We start from the raw sequence: 13008 nt of genomic DNA, 5'->3' as shown, positions 1-13008 counted from the left end.
TCGAAGAACTAAGAAATAGAGCAGCTTTTTTTGTGCCCCTTTCAGCCTCTCAGCAAGACCCAACTGGTTTAAGCTGCAGTACTTGCCTTGCTCTGGCTCTTGGTTGTCTCGGGGCAGTGCTGGGTTTTGTGTGCCCCTGTGGTGCCCAGGAGGCTCTCGGGCTCCTGGGACAGACCCGGAGGGGGAACAAATGGAAAACCATGCCCATTAGCGTGCCAGAATTAATTTCTATCCCAAACCAGATGGTTCAGGAGGTGGTGCTGCCTGGTGGTTTTCTGTCAAGATACTTATTACCCAGTTGGCAAGGGGGGAAACACGTGCGTCGCTTTCGGGAAGTGACATCTTTCCTTCCAAGTGGCTGCTGTGTTTGGAGGTAGTGACCTGATTGCTTGGATTAAACTTTGGTTTAAAGTGAAGGTTGTTGGCAGTGCCAGAGGGCTGGCTGGGGGCCGTGGTGGGGCAGCTGCCTGGCTGCTCGGGGCTGGGGGTCAGGGCGGGCACTGTGTCTGAGCGGCTCTGGGGATGTTCCTGGGATGTCTGCTTTTGGGAACAGCAATGGAAATGTTTGAGATAGTACAGGAGGGGCTTTTTGAAGATGATATCTTCATGGATATTGTTGCAAGTGTATCTTTTATGGTACTGGTCAGCACAGACAATGAAGCAACACATGGGAAGGACCTTTCCGGTATTTAAGGAAAACAAAGCTTTTGGATAAAGGCTCAAAAATAGTTGGTTTTTTTTTTTCTTCTCCTCTTGTGCTGGCCAGGGTAGGAATGTGTGTCTGTTCCTCCCACCCTGGATGTTTCACTCCCTGTCACCAACTGCTTCCCTGGAGCCATAGGGGCACATGTTCTCCAAATAGCTGCTCCTGGTCTTGTGTTTCCTTAGGAGATGCCAACTCCTCTTCCTTTGTTAGTTTTAAATCACAGGAATTAAATTGTAAACAAAATGACAGTTACTCTTCTGTGATCCCACTGATGCAGGAGGATAAAGATCAGAGAGAGGACGATAATAGGGGAGGAATGAGGTAAAGGAATGTGTATTTCCATAAATAAGGGCTCATGTGAGCTCTGGATTGCTTCAGGTCCCTTAGTGTCATCTGCGTAAGTTTGTGCGGTGTCCAAACTGAAAGAAAAGGTTCCCTTTAAGTTTGTGTTGCTTATAACATCTCTCAGGGCTCGAATGCCCTTTAGGATCCAAATTCCTAATCTGTGGGGTGCCCTGCCTGCATGGCAGGACAGAACACTACCCAGAATAAGTGGGTGTTCATTTGTGTTGGGGAAATGACCAGAACATTTCCCTTATTTTTTTATTGCTATAGAGATGTATTTATGTTCAGAACTTTTGTAAAGTCAGTAGATTTTTTTTTTTCCAAATATAGTTTATGGAAGTGTCAGTAGTGTGGCCTTTTTTTTTTTTTTACAGCAGACCTAAAAAACAATGGATTGATAAGGAGCAGTGGGGATGTACAGAGTTGGCTCTTCCCCACTGACTGGCCATAAATGAAACCTCTCCAGTTTCCCAGAGTGGTTTCTGTGGGACTTCTGTAGTATAAAGATTAATCACTGCTCTTCAAGACTTTTTCTGTGGCTATTCTTGGGTAAAAATACTCTCTTTTTACTTGGAACATCTTATGCAGTAGTGTTTTCTCCTCAGGCACAGTTGAAATACTTAGGTGTGATGAGTACTGCTGTACAGATGTGGGATGCTGCCTTGTCCAGTGCTTTCATCCTTTTTTCTGTTGAGCAGTGGGCAAATATATGGGAGACCTGTTACAGCTGCACACAGACTTCAGTTAAGGTTAAATGTGAACTTTGTTAGGTTACCAAGGGCAGTCCTGAATCTTTGTCTTTACAAAATACCAATTAGGAAAAACCCTGTTTTTCATTGAACTTGGCCCATCAAAAATGGGATAATAAGGGAGAGTAGTGGGGTTTCAGTTCTGGCACTGCTTGGTCTCACAGTTCTGTGCAGCTGCAGTAATACCAGCTCAGTGGAAATTTTCATTTAGAGACACTCAAAAGGGAAATGTGTCTGGGCTTCTCGCTGGTGTTGTTCCAGAGAGCTCGTGTGAAATTCGAGGTGTTGACGTTATTTTGGAAATTGTTCTAATCGGAGGGGTGTTTCAGTAACAGTCTGTTTCCATGCTGACATGCTTTTTTTGAAGATAAGTAAAAATTGTGTGTTATTTCTGGGGTGAGGCTGGTAGTAAAAGTTTATCATTAACCAGGGTATGACTGTGAAGTTCTCTTAATCTCCTTTAATTTTTCAAGTACTTGAGAATTGAGTGAGCTTTGTATGAATAGTATAAAGTCAAGTGACTTTGGAAATTCAAGGAACCAAGGGAGGATTTCTATCAAGTGCCTGTGATAATGTTTGTAGTTAACAGGAAGATAAAAGATAAGCCCGTATGCTAAGGAGAGACTTGTTGTCCCCCATGGACTTTTTTTTAATATGAGGAAGAGCATTGAGGGCTTGGCAATAAACTCAGGCTCTTATTAAAATGGTACCTGAGTAGTTTGTTTCCCTAAATTTTAGATTTAAGAAGTAAAGCAAGTCAGGGTGACTGGGAGGCATCCAGTGAGCCAGTCATGTCATGTTTATGTGGAAGAAATAGGATGTGACCCTCATGGATGTCTGACTGTTTCCTGGATTTTGCTGCCAAAGCTCCATTCAAGTGTTAACCAGAAGCGTGAGCCTGTGGATCACCTGTCCTTGTTTGGGAATGGGGTGAATTGCAAGGGTTTGGGAAGCTGCTGTGGATCTGGTGGCTGCTGCTGTGTGCCAGCTTGCCGGAGGTGTGAGCGCTCAGAGCCCGTTTGCAGCTGGAGTAACCTGAGCTGTTTGAGAGTAAACGGAAAAGTAACCCCGAGTACCTGTAGCTCAGCCCCAGCCTTGCTGCCTCACTTCCTCCACTGCTCAGAAATCCTCAGCCAGTCAGTGGGATTTCCCCAAAGTCAGGGTTCTGTCTTCTTATCTCAAATGATAAATGGCCCAGGAAACTTTCCTTGATGTTTTCCATTTGAAAAACAGGAACGAGCCGTATCCTGCTGCAAGTTAAACATAGCTGTGAGAAAAGGCTGTGGCTGTAGGGATGCAGCTCACATCAGACTCGCCCCTGAGTCACCACTGAGATGCCACATTTAGAGAAAAGGAGAATTTACTTTTTTGATAAGGCAGTTCCTTTCTCCTTTCACAATTCACAGGGAAAGTTTCCTTTTTGTGTAGATTTTAGTGACCTCATTCCTTCATATGAAATGCCTGTAAATGAAGGCCTTGTTTTCCCCCGGAGTTGTGTTTAACAGAACGCATTCATGGCGAGGGATAATTGCACTTAGCTTGCAAATTCAAGACCAGTAGTTTGTAGGAAACAAATATCATGGTGAAGAGTTTCCCTGCACTAATTGTTTCCATAGTACAAGCAGCCAAGCAAAGCCTTACTGCAGGAAAGGTATTAATTTAAATAAAAATCAAATCGTCCAAAGGCTAAAGTCATTCTTTCTTCTGTAGTCGTGGGATATTGTTGGGACTTGTTGCTGCAATCAGCTTATTTTTGGTTAGTGAATGGGTTTCTTACAAGGTGTCCTTCCTCCTCTTAGTTTTGGGTGCAATTGCCTAACTTTTCTGGACCAAATCAGTTGCAATAAAGAGCAAATGGGTGAAGTTAATGTGTTTGGCAAGTGTCAGGTTAAGAAAACATCGGACTTTTATCTTCTTAAAAAGTAAACTTAGTCCAAATTTTTGATGTAAGTTAAGGCTTCGGAAAGTGATGCATGCCTGGATTGCCATTATTTTAAAAAAAAAATTAGAAATATGCTGTTTTCTGAGTTGATCTCTTTGCCAGGTAAATTTAAGAACTGGATTTGCATCCAGAAATCTTTGCTGGTGTTTGTTTTCTCCAGCAGTGCCTGCTTATTTCAGTGGTACAGAAGCTGGCTGGTTACATGGTTGAGACCTGCCTCATTTTTTTTATTTTATTTTTTTTAATGGAAAGTAAATGAACCAAAGCCCCACTGCAAACTTTCATAAATTCAGTGAAATTGGACATTTCCCTGTTTTACTGGCAAGGATGGAATCGCAGTTTAGTGCTGAATATTCATTGAGGTCACTAAAATAGTTTTGTATTGCATTTATTTCATTCTCTAATGCTAGATTTGCAGTAAAACAAGAATTTTCAGCATTCTGCTCTTGTGTGATAACACTGTTTGTTCTCTTTTCAGATATTGTGGATGGAAGTGACCTGAAGCAATTTTTTGATAATAATTATTCTCAAATTTATTTTATATTCTATGAAAACTTCATAACACTGGAAAATAACTTGAAACAAAAAGGTAAGTTGTAGAGTTTTGCCAGCAGGTGTTGGTTGGGGTTCCCCACGTGTTGTCCAAAGCAATTCCATTAGAGGCTGTCCAATGATTATCCATATTTGCATCAATAGTTTCATGCAGCACAGCATTAGTATTAATCACTTTAATTTCATGGCAGCAGAAGAGACGAGCATGGAAAATGGCTCTCTGAAACGTCAGCAGCTGATAAGATTTCTGAGTTCATTTTCATGGCTGAGTGTCATTTCAGCACAGAGCTCAGTTCCTGTGCTTTTACTTGTGTGTCCTCTCACCTTCTGGGGTCCTGCAGCTCAGGCTGCTCGGGTGAGACGTGGTCAGAGCACTGAGAGGCACCACAGTTTGGACATGTCTTGCACTTGGGATATTGGATAAGGATGAAAAATAAACTGGGCGACACCTTTGATTCAGCTGAACAACAACAGCCTGATTCTGCTGTCTCACACTGTGTATTTATGGCAGACAATATTGGTTTGTGTCTTGCAGGGAATAAATCACAAAGGGAGGAGCTGGACTCCATCCTCTTTCTTTTTGAAGTAAGTTTTCCGTACCATGAAGCAAATTTGTATTTTTGTCGTTCTGTGTTTACTTAGAGCTTTGCAGCGAGAGGTGAAACCAGGTGTCAGTCACAGGGGAAAGGCAGAACAGAGCTGGGGAGGGCGTTCAGCTTTCAGTACAACAACCATTTTATTATGCAGTGAGTGTTGGTTAAATGAATATGCAGAGTTGAGATGTTTTCTCAGAATGGCTTGGAAGTCCTGCAGTAACACGTGTGTCCTGAGGAACTGGGGCTGAAGTTGAGCTGGGGTTTTCAGGATCATTTGGGGAGCGTGTGATCAATGGTTCCGTAGCTGTTAGGCTAAAGCTTTCAAAATAGTCTGTTTCTTCTGTTCTTTTTTATTTTAATTAAAGAAGGTATTGCTTCTGTGTTTTGTGGAGGGGCAGTTCAAAACAGCAGGACTGTTTCCCTACGCTGTGTCAGTGTGAAGTTCAGTGTTATGTTTATTTGGAATGTGTCACAGCAGGAGTCTGGGCCCAGCTCCTCTCACATGAAGGCATCTGTTATGGTTACAGTGTTTGGTCTTGCAGCACAAGGGAAATAAGAGGATAGGAGTTGTCAGCTACCGCACATCAGTTTAATCGGAGCATGTGAAATACTAATTTGTTAAACCTTTTTAGTTCAGTGGAGCATCTTTCACTTCCAGAAGCAAATCCTTCCCTCCTTCCCAGCACTGGCCATCAGAGCATGGGCAGTGTCTGGGGAGGAAATGTTACTTAGTTAACTTCTGCATAATCAATTAGGATTGTTTAAATTAAAAGAAGAATAGTCTGGGATAGATAATTTTCTGAGGTACCTCTTTAATTACAGTTATTAAGTAAATATATTTTGGATGTGAAATATCCAGAAAATATCACTGGACCAGATGAAAGCCTAGCATATAAAAACATTCTTATAATGCACACTGAAATTCTTAGCATAAGCTCTGCCCGTCTCTGTACTCAGAAAGCAGTGACACTTTTCAATATTAATTTTTACCAGTTATTTAGGAAAATAATTGGCCAGATTTCTTTCTTAAGGTTAAACACACATCTTCTGTGGATTTCTCTCTATTTTTGTTTTCTTTATTTCTTTCTCTTTGTTACTGCAACTACTAACTTTTTATTTGTGTGTCGCATCACAGAAGTGCCATCTTTGTTTATATTTTGGGTTATTTTTCTGTAGGGGTGGTAGGAAAAAAGCCCTCAAACTTTCAGTGGGACTCTAGAAAAGGAAGTCAAAACAAAAGTTAATTGTTCTCAACTCTTCTCACTCCCTCTAAAAAAAACCCAACCCAAACCCCTTAGAAGTATGTGGTTTCATGGTTTTGCATTAATGAGTAGTTTGTAGTTGGAATGGTGTTTATATTGATAGTAGAAATGATGCTGTTTAGCCTAATGTGCCTGTAATGGGAAAAATGGCCATGAAAACACTGTCATGAAATCCTGGGGTTTTGTGGTCTCGGATTCTCACTGCTGCAGCCAGTTCATCTCCCTTTTCTTCTTCTCCCTCCCTTCTCCCCTGGAACCATGAGACTGAAATCTGAACTGTGCTTTCTGCTCCTTACCGCAGTAGAGTCTGCTTTAGGGTTTTGCCCAGGGCAGTGTCAAAGATCGTGAGCTCAAAAATGTGCCAGGTCAGTGTTCGGGGCAGGAGGAACTCTTCCTGCTCCTCCCTCCCCAGCCCAGCAGGGAAGGTGTCACACGGGCACCGAGCAGGGCTGTGCCAGTTAATGGCAGCTCATTAGTACCCTTTAATAGGGAGTGACATTTCTGTGGCCCTGTCACCGAGTGGGAAATAGCTAATGCTGGCTCACCTGGGGAGAGGGAACAGCTGCATTCCTGGGGCTAAGAACTGCCCCTGAGTGCTCCCCAAAAGCATCAGGAGAACGTGCTGTCTGAAGGAGGAAAAACCCAAAGCTGTGTCTGCACTGGGGCTGCTTGGGGTCCCAGTGGGGGAGAGCTGTGTTACAGCCGGGTCATGGGCAGCTCTGGGGAGCAGGAAATGGTTTAAGGTATTTGTGTGGGGTTCAGGGTGATCCACTTCATGGTGGGGATCTGCTGGAGTGACCTTGCAGTCCGTGTAAACTGAGACTGGATAAGGTATGCCCTGGAGAACAGCCCAGTGGAGGCCTTGGAGCACCGACCAAGAACCCATCAGCATGAGCGCAGGCCAGGCAAAAGGGAATGCCAGTGATGGAACATTCACACCCAGCCAGAGGAAACCAAACTAATTTTGTTGAGCTTTCCATATTTAATCTGATGTCAGTGTGAGCTGGGGGGATGCTGCATTCTCTTCTAATTAGCTAAATAGGTAATTACTTAGGATTAACAAATCCAGAGTCCAGGTGCTGAGTGTTAACAGCTTAAAAATCAATAAAAATATTTATGAGGGAATTGACTTTGCCTTTCCCGGAGGTTTGGTGGGCTCGTGCTGCTGTGGTGGAGTGACACCTAGTGTGTGTATTGGGCAACAGAGGCCTTTCCCACAAATCCTCTGCAAACTGGCTTAACTGGGCTGTAATTTATGGATTTTTTAATTTTACCCATCAGCTACAGAGCTTGGCCACTCAGCAACAACATCAAACAATGTGTTATTTGAAGAAGAAATGTTAATCAGAAGGGAGGAATGTGAAGGTTTAACTGTTCATTTTGGAAAGTGCTTTTTTGCAATTAATACCACAAAATTCTTGGTTCTAACTCTATATTCTCTAAGGTGCTCTGGCCTTGTCTTTTTCCAAATAGGTATCTGTGAAATGACACAGCAGCTGTACTGTGTTATTTTTCCCTGTTTCAGCTAGAAGCCCAAAAATACGTGAACAACAAACTTGTTTGTTCTCTGCTGAGGTTTGGCTCTCTCCAGATTTGCAGTGTGTTTGCAGAACAGGTTCCTATTGTTCCTTGTGTCCCTGTTCTCAGGTTTGAGGGCAGCTCTGAGCCTGGTGTGTCACAGACCTCACAGAAGGTGCACTACATTTATGTCCATTATCTGGGTCCCATTACAGTGTTATGTCATCATCTGGTTGTGAAAGCTTGGATTTTTTTTAATAATAATATATTTTTTTCTTGCAGCATCAGGTACTGATTCCTCTGACACTGCATTTGTTTTATCTCTAATGAAGTAAAAGCAGACTGATGGCTTCGATATCATACATAGCTCAATTTCTTCCCATTCTCTGTAATTTTGCTTTATTAGTGAGGAACAGCCACATCATACCTGTTGTGCTGATGGGGTCATCACATTCATCCCACGGATTTAACACGTTCACTGCATGAAGTGCTTTATTCTCAGAATTTTTCCGATAATCTTTCTACCGTAGAAAAGCTTCCCAAAGCCCCTTCTGGAAGCGGCTGCTGTTGCTGAAGGTGTTCCAGGTCCTGTCAACATAGTTGAGGTGTCACTGTAGGTTTGGGAACAGCTGAGGAGGTGGGGCGGGTGCTCCCACCTCCCCCAGGGGATGTGTTTGCTGGGAGCTTCTCAGCTTGGGTTTTTCTGCTTGTTCATTTTTTACCAGTGCACAGTAACATAACATAAAGAGCCCTCATGTTTCACACTGCACCGACACACCTTGGGCACAGACACTGCTTTTTTAGTCCTCCTAGTAATGCTCATGACTAGAGCTGTTAGAATATATAACTTTGGTTCACTGTGGAGTAAGACTGCTGTGGGTATTTGAAATACTGAATTCTCCTGACACCTTACAGGTGTCCTTTGTAGAGACTGCTCTGTGAATTACCAGTACTGGTGAAGCAGCTCAAAACAAATCTCCAAACCAGTGGTCATTTTTAGCAGGTCATTTTCAATTTCATGAAAACCTGCATCAGTGAAACTTGGAATACTTTTGGACTCCTAACTTTTATTTAAAAGTTAGGTGCTGCATTGGTGTTTTTTATGAATGTGCAAAAAGACACTCTTTTATATTTGTAGCATTACCTTAGGGTGGTTTGCTTGTCTTAGGATGTTGTTCCTAATTACTTGCTACCTTTTGAACAAAAGTGAGTATAATTGAATTCTGAGGAATTAAATTGTGTATTGAAACCAATCAATGGTAAAAGAAAGTACTTATAAAATTCTTTACAGGGAATTATGAAGTTGTTGTTGAGTTCCTGTTGCCACAGGTCCTAATTTCTCATTTCTTGGGGTTGCCCCTTTTATTTAACTTCCTTGTTGCTGTTTGCGTTTCCCTCATGTCTGTACAGCTCAGTATCTTAATTTCCCCACCTGTAGGTTATCAGACACTTGAAATCAAGTTACCATTAAGAGTCAGAGCTTAAAATGCAGAGTTACAGCTTTAAATTCAGGTTGTAGATTCCTTTTCAGCCTTGCAGTGGGTTCCTGTGGAATTCCTACTGGGATTCCCAGTTGCACTGTTCAACCTCCAGTGTGTCACACAGACTTGGCTGGCTGACTCTCAAGCTCACCTAGAGTAAAAAAAGGGCTTTTTTGTTTATAACAATAACAGTGCTTAGAGCTCTTCTTTTCTACACATGGAAAACTACTTTTTTAACCATTTGCAGTTCATTCTGCCATTGTTCTGATTTCATTTTTTATTGCTCTTAATAAACATTCTTGTTATTCTTGCAGCTTTCTGTGGTAAATTCTAAGTTTCCTACGTTTGACTTCAGAGATCTTACTGTGTCTTGTTATGCCTGGGGCAGTAATAAGTGCCCTGGGTGCTTTGGGCAGACATTTTCCCTCAGCAAATGACTGTGAATAATTTATTAACGCAATAAATGGAGGGTCCCTTCATTTCAACTGAACTGCTGCAGTCAGCCCAGCTGACTCCACTGGGCTCTTGGCTTATCGGAGCCGGTGAATAGGAGCTGGAAAATGTCTAAATTGCTGCAGGTTTCGGTAGTTAAACACATTGTCCCTGCTGTTGTCACTGCCTCCAGGAGCGTTCAGTCAGCCAGGGCACCTTTGGTGTGGCTTTGTTACTGAGCTCCAGGTCGGGAGCAGCTCTGGCAGCAGGACAGTGGTGCCTGTTGTCTCACTGTTAGTGGAGCTGGAAACATCCTGGCTGGGGGCATCTCGTGTGCAAGGTTTAGTCCCAGCTGTCCCTGCGTTGGGGCAGCACTCAGTGATAGGCACAAAGCTGCCAGTCATGGTATCATTCAACAACGGGGGCAAAAATAAAAGGCTTTTAAAAAGAAATTGCAGTATTGGTGAAGTCGGAGCAAGTCTGTTGAAATACAACCTTGGTGGTTTTTATTCTACTGTGATAAAAGAGAGAGATCCAGCTTTCAAAAAGCAGCATCCTGTGTAAACTAAGATTTAAACTTAACATTATTCCTAGTCATGCAGGAAGTCCAAACGAAAAAGAACTATGGATAATCAGTTAAAAGAACTGACAGATACCCTGATGTGTTGATCAGTAGTAATACCTAATTTCTATTTCAAGTGTGCTATAATGGATTACCATATAGATGCAGCAAAGCACTAAGCATTAAATAGATCTATGTGTTTTCTGAAAAAGCAATATTATTTCGCACTGTGGGGTTTCTTAAAACATTTCTTATTAGTGTACTGTGAAACTAGGAACAAGATGTCAATAGCCAGCTCGGATTCACAGCGGTGTGGATGGCAGCCTAGGCTGGAGGGGAAGAAACCAGCATTTGTTTTACAGGAATAGCAATATGTGATTTTTAGAACACCAGGGTGGGGAGGGTGTAGAAAATGTTGTTGGAAATGGGAAGTTGCAGTGGGAACAACTGGAGCTTGTTTGGGATCTGTGCTGTGTCGTGCTGCACTCCAACCCCATCTCAGTCTGGGGACCCCGGACTCACAGGCGAAAATCACCAGTTAAATGTTGCGCTGGCTGGGACTGGGGGTTAACTCGTAACCTGCAGGAACTTGTGTTTGAAGGTGTGGGTTTTAACCATGGTAACATGTTTTGGCATTGCAGGAACAAATGTGGACTCAGTTTATATTTATATATTATTTATACTGACTGTGCTCTGCAGCAGAGCTGTGCTGTCTGCAGTAGGGAGCTGGGACACCAGCAGTCTGGGGTGCTTTTTCAGATTGACTCTGCTTGCTCCTGTGTAGGACCATGCAGGTGATTAATCACATCTTTGCATTTTTTCAAAATACATGTATTTATAGTTTTCCTGGTTTTGAGATGCTGATAAGGAGAACTCATGGGAAATAAATGTCTCAAGTTTTTGCCATATGGAAAGGTTTTGGGATATGGAAGCTTTGATCACATGGGAGCTTCTGTACTATTGATTTCAACCCTTGAATTGTTTTGATTCAGTCACCTGACAGGGGTGTTGGATTCTGTGTTTTGTAAAGCAAAAAGAACAGTAAGGGTGTTGTTTTCTGCCCCAACCCTCCCGGCTTCGTGCAGTTCAGAGTTTAAACTTGCTTTTGTTGTTGTCCTCTGCAACAGCCAGTGTTCCAGACTTTCTCTGGGCACAGCCTTAACTTTCACATCTGAGTGTTAGTGAATTTCAGTTCTTTTTCAAACGGGTCTTTATTATGCAGCTTTTACCTTGTCAGCTCACACCTTGTCATAGCCGACTTTCTGGAAGTGAACTTTGTGTTCACATTTAGGTGAAACTGTGTAACAGACTTAAACAATGGAAACAAAATGTGTGTGATTATTGTCTGGTTTTCCATGATAAATGTGCCGATGTGTGAAGGTTCATCCCTGCAGTGTGTTGTGACACCTGAATCCAGCCCGGTTTTTGTTGCTGGTTTGTCCAACTGTTTGTTTCCTGGAGCTTTTCCTTGCATGCCTTGGGCACGCGGTGTGTGATGGGCCTGGCACAGACACAGCTCCCACAGGGAGTGGCACTGCTCCAGTGGGGACTTGAAGTGCTCCTGGGTTAGGTCAAAGCTCCTCTTGCCCTGTGCCCAGTTAAGTAAAGGTTAGTGTCAGAAAGTGTCCTGAGGAGTGGTGGGCTGCTAGTGTTTAATGTTTAGATGGTTAGTGATAACTCTTTGTCCATGGATCCTGCAATCTGATTGGCAGAAACCTGGTCCTAAACTAACAGGTAAAAAGCCCCAGTGTGAGTCATGGCCTCATTTTTAGCCAGTTAGATCCTTCATCCCAAGCCTGTTCCTCCTGCCCACAGAGGGGGGGAGCCAGACCTCTGGCCACCAACCCCCTGCTCCTGCAGTCCCTGCTGCCACGGTGTCCTGGGCAGGGAGCTGGGGCAGTAACATCAAAACAAAGTACTCTGGGAACATAGAAGGGATGTGCCTGGTTTGCATGTTTACTCTGAATAAACTTCTAGAAATGCCCAGTACTCTCTGGGGAGCACGTGCTCTGGTGAGGGTGTGGAGGAGGAGCAGCCCGTCTGACCTGAGCTCTAGCTCCCTAAGCGTGTGAACTTGTCATGACTTCCATCTTCTGCCATGGAGAAAGGAATGGTCCATTTCCAAAAATACTTTTCTGAGTGCTGTATAAAATTTCCGAAGCACTTGGTTGTCAAAAATAAAAAAGTCTGTCCGTGTCTCAGGCACACTGCTGTCAGCGGCAGTGCTGACCCGTGTCAGCCAGCTCCAAGGGTTGCCCACAGTGCCAGTTCCTGCTTTCTTGGCTGCGATGTTTCCTCTTGTGAGCTTCTGTGTGCAAAACACCAAAAAATGGCTCACCATTGCTCGAGTGACTTGCCATTCATTTTTGCATCCTGCATGTGGTATTTCTGAAAACGATGCTTTGTTGTGCAGAAGTTTGTGTCAGTGATTTTTGTTTGATAATTACAAGAACTCTGTCAGTGATTTATAACATTGTTTGATTTAATTTGATTTCCAAAAGTAGCTGTTGAAAAGTAGTTTCCCCATTTAAATATATCTTCCTATATTCTATATTTCAATGGGTGAAAACCTGTAAGATGCAGACATGTTTTTGTGTGGAACCTGTGTGAAGCCCTGTCTACTGTCACTCCTTTGCCAGGCAGAGCAGCGGTAGGTGAGCTGTCCTGTGTGACTGCCTCACCTGCCTGCCAAGCCCTAGTCCTTACTGCCAGTAGTTTAAAAAAGGTGTCTTGGAGCCTGTTAAAGTCCTTTTAAAGCCATATTTACTCAAGTAAGACCCCTAAATAGTTTTGATTTATCCAGCTTATTTAACAGCATTACCATCCGCTGAATTGACAAAGAAAGCATTTGGAAACCCCAAGT

General features: G+C 43.1%; 1 protein-coding gene across 5 annotated transcripts in view; it reads left to right on the top strand.

Moving 5' to 3' along the window:
- RALGAPA2 (Ral GTPase activating protein catalytic alpha subunit 2) overlaps nt 1-13008 on the top strand; it is a 95159-nt gene that overhangs the window by 2202 nt on the left and 79949 nt on the right. For all 5 annotated transcript variants that reach the window (XR_003537410.1, XM_027704159.1, XM_027704160.1 and 2 more), the window contains exons 2-3: nt 4221-4331; nt 4830-4879. Coding sequence is in view for 4 of the 5 variants with exons in the window: in XM_027704159.1 (XP_027559960.1) it covers nt 4221-4331; nt 4830-4879 (161 nt within the window). In the remaining variant the exon portion in view is untranslated. The remainder of the gene's footprint in view (nt 1-4220; nt 4332-4829; nt 4880-13008) is intronic.

The sequence above is a fragment of the Neopelma chrysocephalum genome, unplaced genomic scaffold (genome assembly GCF_003984885.1).
Source record: "Neopelma chrysocephalum unplaced genomic scaffold, ASM398488v2 Primary Assembly neopelma1_257, whole genome shotgun sequence".
Classification (NCBI taxonomy): domain Eukaryota; kingdom Metazoa; phylum Chordata; class Aves; order Passeriformes; family Pipridae; genus Neopelma; species Neopelma chrysocephalum.
The sequence above is the reverse complement of the archived record's forward strand: the minus strand, read 5'-3'. Positions and strand labels throughout refer to the sequence as shown.